Source organism: Ovis canadensis, chromosome 8, assembly GCF_042477335.2.
Source record: "Ovis canadensis isolate MfBH-ARS-UI-01 breed Bighorn chromosome 8, ARS-UI_OviCan_v2, whole genome shotgun sequence".
Taxonomy (NCBI): domain Eukaryota; kingdom Metazoa; phylum Chordata; class Mammalia; order Artiodactyla; family Bovidae; genus Ovis; species Ovis canadensis.
Window position 1 is genome coordinate 82,642,831 of NC_091252.1, and position 13,112 is coordinate 82,655,942.

The following is a 13,112-nucleotide window of genomic DNA, read 5'->3' on the forward strand; positions in this document are numbered from 1 at the left end:
GACTCTTGAGAGTCCCTTGGACTGCAAGGAGATCCAACCAGTCCATTCTAAAGGAGATCAGCCCTGGGAATTCTTTGGAAGGAATGATGCTAAAGCTAAAACTCCAGTACTTTGGCCACCTCATGGGAAGGGTTGACTCATTGTAAAAGACTCTTATGCTGGGAGGGATTGAGGGCAGGAGGAGAAGGGGACGACAGAGGATGAGATGGCTGGATGGCATCACTGACTCAATGGATGTGAGTCTGAGTGAACTCCGGGAGTTGGTGATGGACAGGGAGGCCTGGCATGCTGCGATTCATGGGGTCACAAAGAGTCGGACACGACTGAGCAACTGAACTGAACTTTGTCGGGCACTGCTTTCCACTTTATGTGCACTATTTTTATTTGATCCTCCCAACAAATCTCAAGTGAGCTGTTTTCCCTGTTTTATAGATAATCAGGCAGAGACTTGATCCAGTTATGTATTCCAGAGGTACAAAGCTAGATATTGGTGGAGCTGGGATTTTGAATAGTGATTTCTCTGATTTCAGCCTCAGAGTACTCTCCATCATGCTACATTTCTTCTGTAAGATGTATATCACGTATTAATGTGAAGAGCTGTATCAGTATACCTGATGAATGCTTTTTATGAGAGAAAAATTCAAAGAAAATTCATCAACAGTACTGTTAAAATATTAACATTTCTATGAGTTATAGAAGATGCTAGTGGGAATAAGCTTTCAATTTTCTGTTTATAAGTACCACATCCTTCAGTTCTTTTTTTACTGTTTAGGAGATTATAGGGGTTAAAGTCTAACTTGTTGGTACAGATTTCTGATATTTGTAGGAAGGTAGAGCTGGCTAGAGGGGTTAAAGTTTACTGTAATCCTCTTATGTTGTTAACGTCTGAATGGGTAAAATATTTAAGTTGAATAGTTACTATTGGTAGATCTGGGCCTGGAGTGTAAGTTAACTGTGTCCTGAACAATCCAGTATTGTTTTACACTATACATAAAATATACACTATACATTGATTCTTAAATGTTATCTGTTTCCATCTCTTTCCTTATTCCTGAAGTTCCTCTCTTACTTCCCCCATCAGAAAATGCCATACACATGTCCAAGATGCTTAGAAGAATTAAAAAGGGTAAAGGAAACAGATAACAGTTTTTTCCCAGAAGGAGTATGTATTACAGATGGTCAAGGAAAGAAGAGTTTATGTTAGGAAAATTAGCTATACTTCCTACCAAGATGTAAATTTGTTTTGTTGGTTTCAGTGACTGGGTCTTCTGAGTGCTCCTATACACTGAAAATACGCTAAGTTACTATTTAGTAAAAATTACTGGGCCTCCCTCCAAATTTGTTCATATCTCCAGATTGCGTGAATGATTATTGACTAGCTGCTGATTATTCATGTACTTGATAAACAAATATTTATTGAATATCTACTATGTGTTAGTATATTAGATACTAGAGACGTCTATAGAGACTAGAGATGAAAATGCATGTATTAATACGGAGAAGGATCATCTTTCTCCAGAGGAACTGGATAGACTTACCCCAGGAAGCAACATGAAAAGTGAAGAAAAAGGGAGGAGCTTACAAGCAGACAAAACACTATTATGTATAAAATGCCAGTGTAGACAGTAGGCAGTTTGTGAGGCAAGAACATGGATTTCATTCTGGAACTTATTTATTCACAAAAAATGGACTAAGGACCTATATTAGACTGTATGTCTTATGTTAAAAGTATAGTAGTAAACAAGATAAAACCAATTCTTGCTTAAATAAACCAATGTTATAGTCTGCAAGAGAATTCAGATAAGGAAAAGGGCATTACTAAATTGTATAGTGACCTTTCAGGCGAAAAAATGTACAAGTTGCTGTTGGAGCATATAAGAAGGGCACTGACTTACATTTGGTAGGTAGGTCAAGGAAGGCTTCCAGGAGGAAGTGATAGCTAAAATGACCTGAAGGATTAGTAGGATTAGTCAGGCAAAAAGGATGACTGCAGATGAAGTGGTCCAGTTAGGATGACAGCATGTGCAGAGGCATAAAGGTGAGAGAGAACGTGACCTAAAAGATGTACTGGAATGCACTGGGTGATGGGAATGTGGAACAGCATGAAGCTGAGGGGTTAAGCAGAGGTCAGACCATGATATATCTTGTAGGTCTGATTATTCAGTTTGGACTTGATCCTAAAGATAAGCATAAAGCATTAGCAAGTTTTAAATAAAAGCGTACATTACATGATCAGACTAGCTACGATATGGAATGAAGTAAATAAGGAACAAGACTAGCGAGTCAGACAGACCAGAAACTGGAAAGGAGATCTTTGTGTATTGAACCAGGAGAGATGTATTGAAAGTGGAAAAAAATAAATTATATATGAGTGTAATTTTTAAATTACTTGAGGATTTTACCTCATGGGAGGATGATGCCAAAGTTTTTACTTGAGCCTCTTAAAGAATATTTTTAAAAATACTGAGAAAGCCTCTGTAATAGGAAATACCAGAAAAAGACAGTAGGGAAGAAAATAATGAATTCACTTGTAGATATATTTGCTTTGAGGTTCTTGTGGAATAAATATGTGAACATGTGACCATTAGAATTATAAGTCTGAATCTCACAAGAGAGGTCTAGGCTAGATATAATTTGGAGCTAATCAGTATATGAATAAATAATATTGCCTGATAGTGTGTTAAATTAGAGAAGTTTGTAAACTTTAAAGCACATGTAAATTTTAATTTTTATTAGTAAGTTAATGAATGAAAATGTACACTCTGGACTTCAAAGCGGTACTGTTTTCATTTTCAATAATCGGTTGTATGATGTATGTTGAAATCCTAATGATCAAAGGTGTATAAATATGCAATGCAGTATTCCCATATGTCATCCATGTGATTAGCAATTAGCAATGCAGATGTTTAACGATGCTATAATTTTGTAGCCAAAGCATATGAATGATAATAGTTATCTTTATTGTCAGCAAGTAAATGTTTCACATGATTAATGTCAATCCTAGGTAATGTGGCATTTTCTTTTATTACAGCTTTTGATTGGCTTTGAATCTGGAACAGTAGTGTTATGGGACCTCAAGTCAAAGAAAGCAGACTATAGATACACCTACGATGAGGTAATAACATTATTTTGTCATTTCTCCAGTTCTCAATGGCTTCTCTAAGAACTTCTTTAATTAATGACTTTAAGCAATCTTTGTAGTTAACTGTAACACACATTTTTGCATATGTATCATATAATATATTCACATAGCTCAAAAGACACAAAAATGATCTCTCCGGCTCCTGTCATTTGACCATCCAATTCCCTTACCTCATCCCAATGTTAGTTTCTCATATATTCTTCCAGAGGTATTTTCTGCATTTACAAGCAAATTAATAAATGTGTGCTAGCTTTTTATTTTATACAAATGATAGTGAACTGGAAATATTTATAGCTTGCTTGCTTTAGAATCCAAATAAAGATTGTGATTAATAAAAAAAAAAGACTTTTATTGCCTTCAGATTTCTTATAAATTGGATGGTTTACTGAGACGACCAAATTTAGGTTAATTTTTTTGTTTTGTTTTTAGCAAGACTATTTCTTAGATGATGTTGATGCTCTTCTCCCAGATGGAACAGTAGTGTCTGTGATATTAGCAGTCAGTTATGTTCAAGGCCTAAATCCATTACCATGTAGTTGTTGCAAAGTAGAGAAGTTATAATTTTATGATTCCTTCTCTATCGATTATCTGGGATACTTCTGTAAAGAGAAGCTTCTCACCTGCTCTTTTGATTATATAGCTGTACAATTTGGATAGGAAAGGCAGGATAAATGCTTGTTTCTTTTACTTCAGTAAAAGGGGCTGTTCTCTAGTAATCTTAATGATAAGCAATTTGATCTTGTTTCCCATTTCACTATGTACTAAAAGATTTAAACATTAGTTCATGTGCTTCAGTACACGACAGTTATTAGCCTTATTGATTTTCAAATTGTCCCATCTTTCATCAGTGAATCTCTTCCATTTGTTTCCTAAGTCCTTTGATAATAGTCTTGGATAGCTTCCTTGCCATCTGTTAGAACAAAGCATACCTATTAAACTTGAATATTTCTGTCCCAAATTTAGAGCATCGTTTTCCATGAAACTAGGTTCTTCAGGTGAGAAATGGTGTCTGGTGACCATAATTTGGTTACCAGGAGTGTTCACAATTTCTAATTCCGAGAATAGATCTAGGAAATGTGTGGGGGTTTTTTTGTTTATTTTTAAGAAATGTCATGTGTTCATATTGCTGCTTTCAGTTAGTCAAACAGATTACATTGAGTAACTACAGCAAAACTAGAAATACTTTGTAAATGTCTGCATGTTATCTTTATAAGTCTGACTGAAAGAGAATTTTGTTTTCATAACTGTATACTTTTTTTTTTTCTTGTATTTTAAAGCCTTTTAGTTAGTAAATATTCTGTTGTTTACCAGTCAAGATCTTGAATTTATTTTAAAAGAGTATTTTTAGTAAAGAGTTCTTGTCATTTCTCTGGAAGCTTTGGCCCTTAGAGATGTTTCTTGTGTCAAAATGAAAGCATATTTTAGGCATATTTGACTTTTTTATTTTGCTTTTGTAATTTAAATAGTTATCTTGCCTTAAGCCACTATTAAATCACAGGGAATTTACCCTCTCCGTTTAAACAAACACACTGGGAAAATATATGTTAAGAACAGTTTATAGAAATTAACAGATAGTATAGAACAGGGATTCCTTAGGGGATAAAGGAGAGCCTTTCAATTGCATTAGCTTATGGTCTGGAGGTACTTCCCTGGTGGCTCAGACGGTAAAGTGCCTGTCTACAATGTGGGAGACCCGGGTTCGATCCCTGGGTTCGGAAGATCCTCTGGAGAAGGAAATGGCAGTCCACTCCAGTACTATTCCCTGAAAAGTCCATGGGGTCACAAAGAGTCGGACACGACTGAGCGACTTCACTTCACTTCACTTCATGGTCTGGAGAGATTTTCCAGATCTCAATCCATGAAGGAAGGTGGGCAAGGGGGGATCTACATTAAACCCAGCAGTCTCCCTAAATTGAGGAAACAGTTGGGAAATTGGGAAAGATATCCATAACTTATAAAACAAGGTAACAGAATGTAGGGACCTGCCTTGTGAGAGAGTTTTAAAAATTCACAAGGAGCCCTTTACCTTAGTCTTAAGTTGAACTGAATAATGATTAGTGCACGAGTGTGAGGTTTAGAATAGATCCATTGGAAAGGAGTAGGTAAAACAATTCTTATAGCACACACAGGACTAAGAATAGATCACATTCCCAACAGAACAGAGAATGCTTGTAATGGACAGGGCATCAAGAAGAATACTCAAAAAGGTATTGCCTTGTCGTAGGGATAGACTAGCTCTGCATTAAAGACTGGCTTAGCTAGCCTAACAGAGCTTAAGCAAGCCTGTTTCCAGGCTGTTTCTGAGTAATATTTTTAACTACATACCAGAAAAAAAGGTGAAAAGTATTTAAAAGAGTATAATTGGGCTTCCCTTGTGGCTCAGTGGTAAAGAATCTGCCTGCCAATGCAGGAGACACGGGTTTGGTCCCTGATCTGGGAAGATTCACACATGAGTGAAGCCATTAAGCCCTTGCCCCACGACTTCTGAGCTTGTGCTCTAGAGCCTGGGAGCTGCACCTACTGAAATCTGCACACCCTAGGAGCTCATGCTCTGCCACAAGAGAAGCCACTGCAGTGAGAAGGCTGCTCACTGCAACTAGAGAAAAGCCTGCACAGCCACAAAGACCCAGCACAACCAAAAGTAAATACTTTTTTAAGCTAATGTCATGATTTATGAGACTGTTCTCCTATAATGAAACATTTGATAAAAAATTATGTATGTATTATTATAATTTATGTATACCTGCATATCTGCCTTCCTTTGAGTAGATCCAGATTTCCATCTCGTATCATTTACCTTCTGCATGAAGGACTTCTTGTAACATGTTTTATAGTGAAAGTCTGCAAATGATCTATTCTTTGAGTTCTTTATGTGTGTAAATGTGTTTATTTTATCTTTGTTTTTGAGAAGATATTTGTGATGGATGATATCCTAGGTTGACAGTTTTTTCTTTCAAAACTGTAAAGGTATTATTCAGCTGTGTTCTTGCATTGTTTCTAAGGAAATATCTGCTGTCATCTTTGCTTTTCTATATTTAATGTGTTCCCCTCCCTGTCCCCACCCTCTGGTTGCTTTTAAGGATTTCTTGTCACTAAAGTTCCAGTTTTAAGCATTTGAAATATGTACTTTTATGTAGTTTTCTTCCAGTTTCTTTTGCTTTGAGTTCATTGAATTTCTAAGATATCTGTGTATTCTAGAAGTTTATAGAGTTTAAAGTTTTCATCAGATTTGGGAAACTTTGGGTCATTATTTCTTGCAATATATTTTCTGTCCATAGGCTCCCTTCTGAGACTCCTATGACACACATATTAGTCTTCTTCAAGTTGTACCTCAGTTTACTGATGTTCTGCTTATTCTTTGCCCATCTTCCACGTTGAGCAGTTTCTGCTGCTGTGTGTCTTCAAGTTAATCAAGCTTTCTTTCTGCTGTATCAAATCTGTTGGCAAACCCATTTGGAAACCATTTTTCATCTTAGACATTTTCATCTCTAGAAATTCCACTTGTATTTTTGGAAGCTTGCATGTCTTTCCTCAATATTTTCATGTTTTCACTTACCTTTTAGAGCAGGTGGAGTCTGTTTAAAATATTTGTTTTAATATTCTTGTCTGCTAATTCTCCCATCAGTATCATTTCTGAGTCTGTTTCTATTGACTACATTTCTTCTCATTTTGCATTGTATTTCCTGGTTTCTTTGCATGCCTTATAGATTTTTGTCACCTGTCTTGAAGTTCAATATGAGGTATTTTCAATCAATCTTAATTCTAAATCTGCATTCTTATCTTCTAGAATTTTAGTTAATTTATAAAATTTTTTCTGAACAGTCAATGCAACTAGTTTTTCCAGTGGCATATTGATCATAATTACTTGGTAATTTATGTTTGCTACTAAGTCACTTCAGTCGTGTCCGACTCTGTGCGACCCCATAGATGGCAGCCCACCAGGCTCCCCCGTCCCTGGGATTCTCCAGGCAAGAACACTGGAGCTAGTTGCCATTTCCTTCTCCAGTGCATGAAAGGGAAAAGTGAAAGTGAAGTCGCTCAGTTGTGTTCGACTCTTCGCGACCCCACGGACTCCAGCCCCACAGGCTCCTCCGTCCATGGGATTTTCCAAGCAAGAGTGCTGGAGTGGGTGCCATTGCCTTCTCCAATTTATGTTTAGTTATTGTTTATTCTAAGAAACGGAAGGAGATCAGCCCTGGGATTTCTTTGGAAGGAATGATGCTAAAGCTGAAACTCCAGTACTTTGGCCACCTCATGCGAAGAGTTGACTCATTGGAAAAGACTCTGATGCTGGGAGGGATTGGGGGCAGGAGGAGAAGGGGACGACAGAGCATGAGATGGCTGGATGGCATCACTGACTCGATGGATGTGAGTCTGAGTGAATTCCAGGAGTTGGTGATGGACAGGGAGGCCTGGCGTGCTGCTGATTCATGGGGTCGCAAAGAGTCGGACACGACTGAGCGACTGAACTGAACTGAACTGAAGAAACTACAAGAATGCATTTTGTTTTCTTGAACTTGTCAATAATACATAATCACTATTATATTATTATCATGCTCCCTTGAGTAAATCAAATTTTGAAAGTTGAAAGAGTGTTAGAACCAAATTAAATCTCATTTTTTTTGGCAGGACAATTAAGTTATGGGAATTTAATATTAACATATGGACTTCAGCTTGGGAAATAAGAAAAAGGTTAATATGAAAAATTAATTCCAGTTCCGATTATGAATAACTTGGTGTTTAAATTAGTTTTTGTTTTTAAAGGTGGAATTCTTTACCCCTCATTTATAGGCTATCCACTCTGTTGCTTGGCATCATGAAGGAAAACAATTTATTTGCAGTCATTCAGATGGCACCTTGACTATATGGAATGTGAGATCCCCTGCGAAGCCTATGCAGACCATAACTCCACATGGTAAGAACGGATCCCTTTTAAACACTACCTAAATTGTGATGGACAGAAAACTGTTTTGGAGTTTGCAGTTGGGTTTGTTTGTTTTTGATGACAAGGATGGGTTCTGTTTTGAATTAAAAATTTTAGTTTAATTTGAAATTTCTATATTTACACGTAGAGAAATAATTTGTAGCAACTGGGTAAATGAAATCTCGAATAACTATTTGCAATTGAGATTGCAAATTTGATCTTTCAGAAAATGAAAGTTACAAAATATTCTGAGTAATTTTTCTCTAATAGTCCAGAAAGTTGATAATTTTGTGAGTGATGTAGGACTTATTTTGAACTTTTATCATCCTAATGTTATCAACTGCAGGTTGCTAGTCTCCATATAATATGTATTAAAACACTTGGCATCCTACAGAAGGTAATTTTATACCTTAAAGTATTGTCTTCAGAAATCCCTAAATGACCCCAAGTTTGATTCACTAGGAATACTCATAGGACTCAGCAAAAGGATACAAAGTGAAATCAGCAAAGGGAAAAGGCACAAGGGATGGAGTCTAGAGGAAGCCAGGCTCAAGCTTCCAGCAGCCTTCTTCCAATGGAGCCACACAGGACATGCTCGTTTCCTCTTGCAAAGAGTTATCACCACATGTGTGAAATGTCCTGTACTAGGACAGCTCATGTGAACCTGATGTCCAGGGTTCGTATTGATGTCAGTCTATATGCACCCTCTGCTTTAGTTAGCCGGAGAAGGCAATGGCACCCCACTCCAGTACTCTTGCCTGGAAAATCCCATGGACAGAGGAGCCTGGTAGACCGCAGTCCATGGGGTCGTGAAGAGTCAGACACTACTGAGCGACGTCACTTTCACTTTTCACTTTCATGCATTGGAGAAGGAAATGGCAACCCACTCCAGTGTTCTTGCCTGGAGAATCCCAGGGATGGCAGAGCCTGGTGGGCTGCCGTCTGTGTGGTCACACAGAGTCGGAGACGAATGAAGCGACTTAGCAGCAGCAGCAGGAGCTTTAGTTAGCATGTATCAAAATTTCAGATGCTTAGAAGGAAAACAGAGATTGGTCGTAAACTATATTGTTTGTGCAAGTAGTACAGACATCGTGTGCCACCCTTTTCAGTCTGGGAGTGGTGGAAGCTGTCTTGAAAGTCAGGTTACCGGTTGTTAACCAAGAGAGCTAATCCTGCAAGCTGCCATTTCTAGGGATGGTGATCTCAAGCTGATGTGTTAACGCTTAGTCTATAAGTAATGTATATAAAACCTCCTTGAAAGTTTTATCTGGTGGATCAGATGATAAAGAATCTGCCCTGCAATGTGGGAGACCCGTGTTTGATTGATCCCTGGGTCTGGAAGATCCCTTGGAGAAGGGAATGGATGCTCTAGTATTCTTGCCTGGAGAATCCCATGGACTGAGAAGCCTGGCGGGATACAGTTCATGGGTTTACAAAGAGTGGGATACAACTGAGTAATTAACAGTTTCACTTTTTATGAATAGATTATGAAGGACTTTGAATTCTGGATGAGGCCTGGAAATTTGCATTCCTTTACTAATCTGCATTCTCACGATTCTACGCTAAGAAATTCTTAACCAGCAAATTTAGGGAAATGAAAGGAACTGTTGTTTGCATTAGTAGCATACGAAAAGAGTATTTTTATAGTTATTGTGTTTCATTGTTCACTTTAAAATATGACTGCCCATTTTCTTTAAAAATTGGTACATTCTCAATTATTGCAATGTAAAAAATAAGCAGTCAAATTAAAAACTTATTTTGTCTGTCGTAGTATAAGTTTTTAGACTTGCTTGTTTCCTGGTAAAAATAACAATTCTTTTAGCCACATATTGTAATATATTTTACCACTGTTTTTTGGTTGCAGTCAGAGACTTTTCTGGAAAGGCACTTATTTTGAATTTGCTACAGTTCTGTTTATGTGTGCCTCCAGAAGATAGCCCTTTTCATAATGGGTTCCAGTTTTCCCTAATATATTTTTGTTCTTCCTTCTCTTAATGCCTACGCCCCTAATCTCTGTGGTATTCCTGAGTATTTCATACATTTTAGAATCTCCTATCCCCACTGGAATCTAGGAATTCAGAAAACCAAAAAAGTTGAAGATTAGTTTAGAAACCTTTAATTTTAAATCCAGAAGTATAAATAATATTGAAGTTAGTAGAAATATGTATATTGGTTTTAAAGTTTTAAGTTTATCTAAATTTTCATCTTTTTTTGTAAGTATAGTTCAAAGAGGTTTTTTTAACCACTTGAGAGTAAGTTGTCAGCATATTGCTTAATCACCCCAAAATATTTCAGTATTAGTATCTTACAGAGACTTTCTCCCATATCACCAGGTATTGCCTTTTGTTGAAAGGGTCTGTATGCAGATTAGATTTAGTTACCATGCTTCCTCAGTCTCTTTCAAACTAGAACTCTTCTTGAGCCTTTCCTTGACTTTCCTAACAGATAAATTTTGAATGTTGCAGGTCAGTTATTTTATAGAATGTGCTTCCATTTGGTTTTGTCTGATGTTTTCATGATTAGATTCGTGTTGCGCATTTTCAGCAGGACCATCCCAAAAGGATTGCTGTGTTCTTTTAACAGCCTCGAGTGGAGCTTGTTTGATTTGTCATGGTGATGTCTCATACCCTGATTCCTTGATTAAGCTTCTGTCTACTAGGTCTCTCCAGTATAGCGTTATTTTTTCCTTTTGAAGTTAATAATTTTTTTTTGATTTGTTGTTATAATCAATAAGTGTTTTGATTTGAAGGAAATAGTTGAGACTTTATAAACATACTGTTCCTCATCAAAATTTATACCCCCTGGTTTTAGCATCTGTTGATGTTTCTTTGAAGGATTACTTATTACTGTAATGGTTGCCAAATGGTGATTTTTCTACTTTAATCTTGATTCTCTTTTAATACTAAAAATGTAAATTCTTGAGAGCAGGCTTTTAGAAGTAGCATAATTATATTTCTGCAGAATTTGTAGTATCTTAGTAAAAAAGGCAACCATACACATATTTGTGGTATGTAGTTTTTAGTATACTAAATATCTACTTTGATGGATTAAAATAGGGGTTTTTTCATTACTATCTGTGTTGTGGGCTCTCGCTCTTCCTTTCCTACCGGAAGGAAGGAAGGATTTATGGTAAATCATGGGGTTTTTTCATATCTAAATCCATGTAATGTAATGGTTAAGTATCCTATTCTTAAAAACATTCATAAGCATTACCTTGGTAATTGATTAGAACTGATTGTACTTTTATTCATTCAACAAATATTGGTTCTACCATGAGATAAACACCATTCTATACCTTGGATCAAGTAAGCAAAATATAAGTAAAAGTATTTGAAAATTATGACATGCTATATACATATGTGATTATAATAAATGTAAATTTGGATATCTTATTTACTTGGTAGGATAGCACAAAAGATACTTAGATAAATTTTCCCCAAAATATATTTTATAATACTAATAGGGGCTTCCCTGGTGGCTCAGAGGTTAAAGCGTCTGCCTGCAATGCGAGAGGCCTGGGTTCGATCTCTGGATCGGGAAGATCCCCTGGAGAAGGAAATGGCAACCCACTCCAGTATTCTTGCCTGGAAAATCCCAAGGACAGAGACTCCCATGGAGGAGCCTGGTGGGCTACAGTTCATGGGGTCACAAAGAGTCGGACACGACTGAGTGACTTGACTTAACTTAATGTTTCCTATGTTAATGAGTTATTTGGTGAAAAGGCATGTTATGATCAAAGGAGTTCTAGAAATGCTGAAATAAAGTTGAACGTTTTCTTCACTGAAAGACGTCTTAGTTTTCAATGTACACTATGAATTTCTAAAGGGAAAATATGTATAAGCATACATACGTATATACAGTTGACTCTTGAAAAGAGCAGAAAGTTAGCGGCCCTCATTGCTGCATATTAGAAAATCTGCACATAACATTAAATCAGCCCCCAGTATCTGTAGATACAAATCTGTGGATTCAACCAACCACAGACTGTGTAGTTATCTACAGTCTGTAGTATCTACTACTGAAAAAATTTTGCCCTTAAAGTGAACCCACGCAGCTCAAACTCGTGTTGTTCAGGGGTCAACAGTATTTTAATTATTTGGGCCAGTTTATATATTTTATGTGGCTTTTCCAAAATTTACTTGACTTTAGCATCTTTTATTCATAGAACATCTTACAGTACTCTAGTGTTCCTCAAAATAGCACTTTGAGAAATGATGGCCTGGTGCTTGAACTATAATTGAATTATAGGTTCAATATTCAGTTTACCCTCAAATGGAATCATTCATTGCCAAAGTTGTTAGATAGTAGATTCTTATTCTGAGAGTCGTGACAGTTATCTAGACAATGATGATAAAATGGCCAGTAAAGGAGAATAATTTGAATTCACTTAAGATAATTTTCTCATATAATATTGGATAATTTTATATGTATCAAGATGGTTGACAGTCATATTTTTTCAGAAATTTTCTATTTGGGTGTCTGAAATTAATCAAATGGTGATTTTTTAACTAAAATAAAAAATGATATTTCCCTTTAATCTAGTTTTTATGATTATCAGAGAACACTTTCCTAGTAATCAGACAATCTGGTATGTAATTCTAGCTTTGCTATTTGTGAACTACTTTGTAGAATTAATTACTGTTTTCTTGGACTTAGTTTCATCATATGTAAAATGGAAGGATTGAATGGGTGATTTTTAAGGTAAAAGTTTTTTGATTATGTGGAAATTAATGAACCAGGATTAGAGAACTTTTATTAAGGGCTGCTAAAGGGAAAAATATATTCATACTTCACATAAATAAAAGTGAATTTATAATATTTTAAGGATGTGACATATTAAAAATTATATTAATCTACTTTTAAGATTTACTTGAAGCCTGAAACACTCAGTGAATCGTAAATCCATACTGCAATTCTTTAATGCATTAATAGTTCATTACAAAAGTTTTTTCCCTAGTTTTTCTATTTGAAAGAACTTACCAGACTCCACAGAATATACTCAAATAAGGCTTTTGTTTAAAGGCAAAGGATACTGAGCAGCAAGAG

At 36.3% G+C, this 13,112-nt stretch overlaps 1 protein-coding gene across 6 annotated transcripts in view; it reads left to right on the forward strand.

Annotated features, from left to right (window-relative positions):
- The window catches only part of STXBP5 (syntaxin binding protein 5), a 206,972-nt gene that overhangs the window by 95,140 nt on the left and 98,720 nt on the right, over positions 1 to 13,112 (forward strand). For all 6 annotated transcript variants that reach the window (XM_069598647.1, XM_069598648.1, XM_069598643.1 and 3 more), the window contains 2 exons: positions 3,032 to 3,115; positions 7,934 to 8,057. In XM_069598647.1, the coding sequence (XP_069454748.1) occupies positions 3,032 to 3,115; positions 7,934 to 8,057 (208 nt within the window). The remainder of the gene's footprint in view (positions 1 to 3,031; positions 3,116 to 7,933; positions 8,058 to 13,112) is intronic.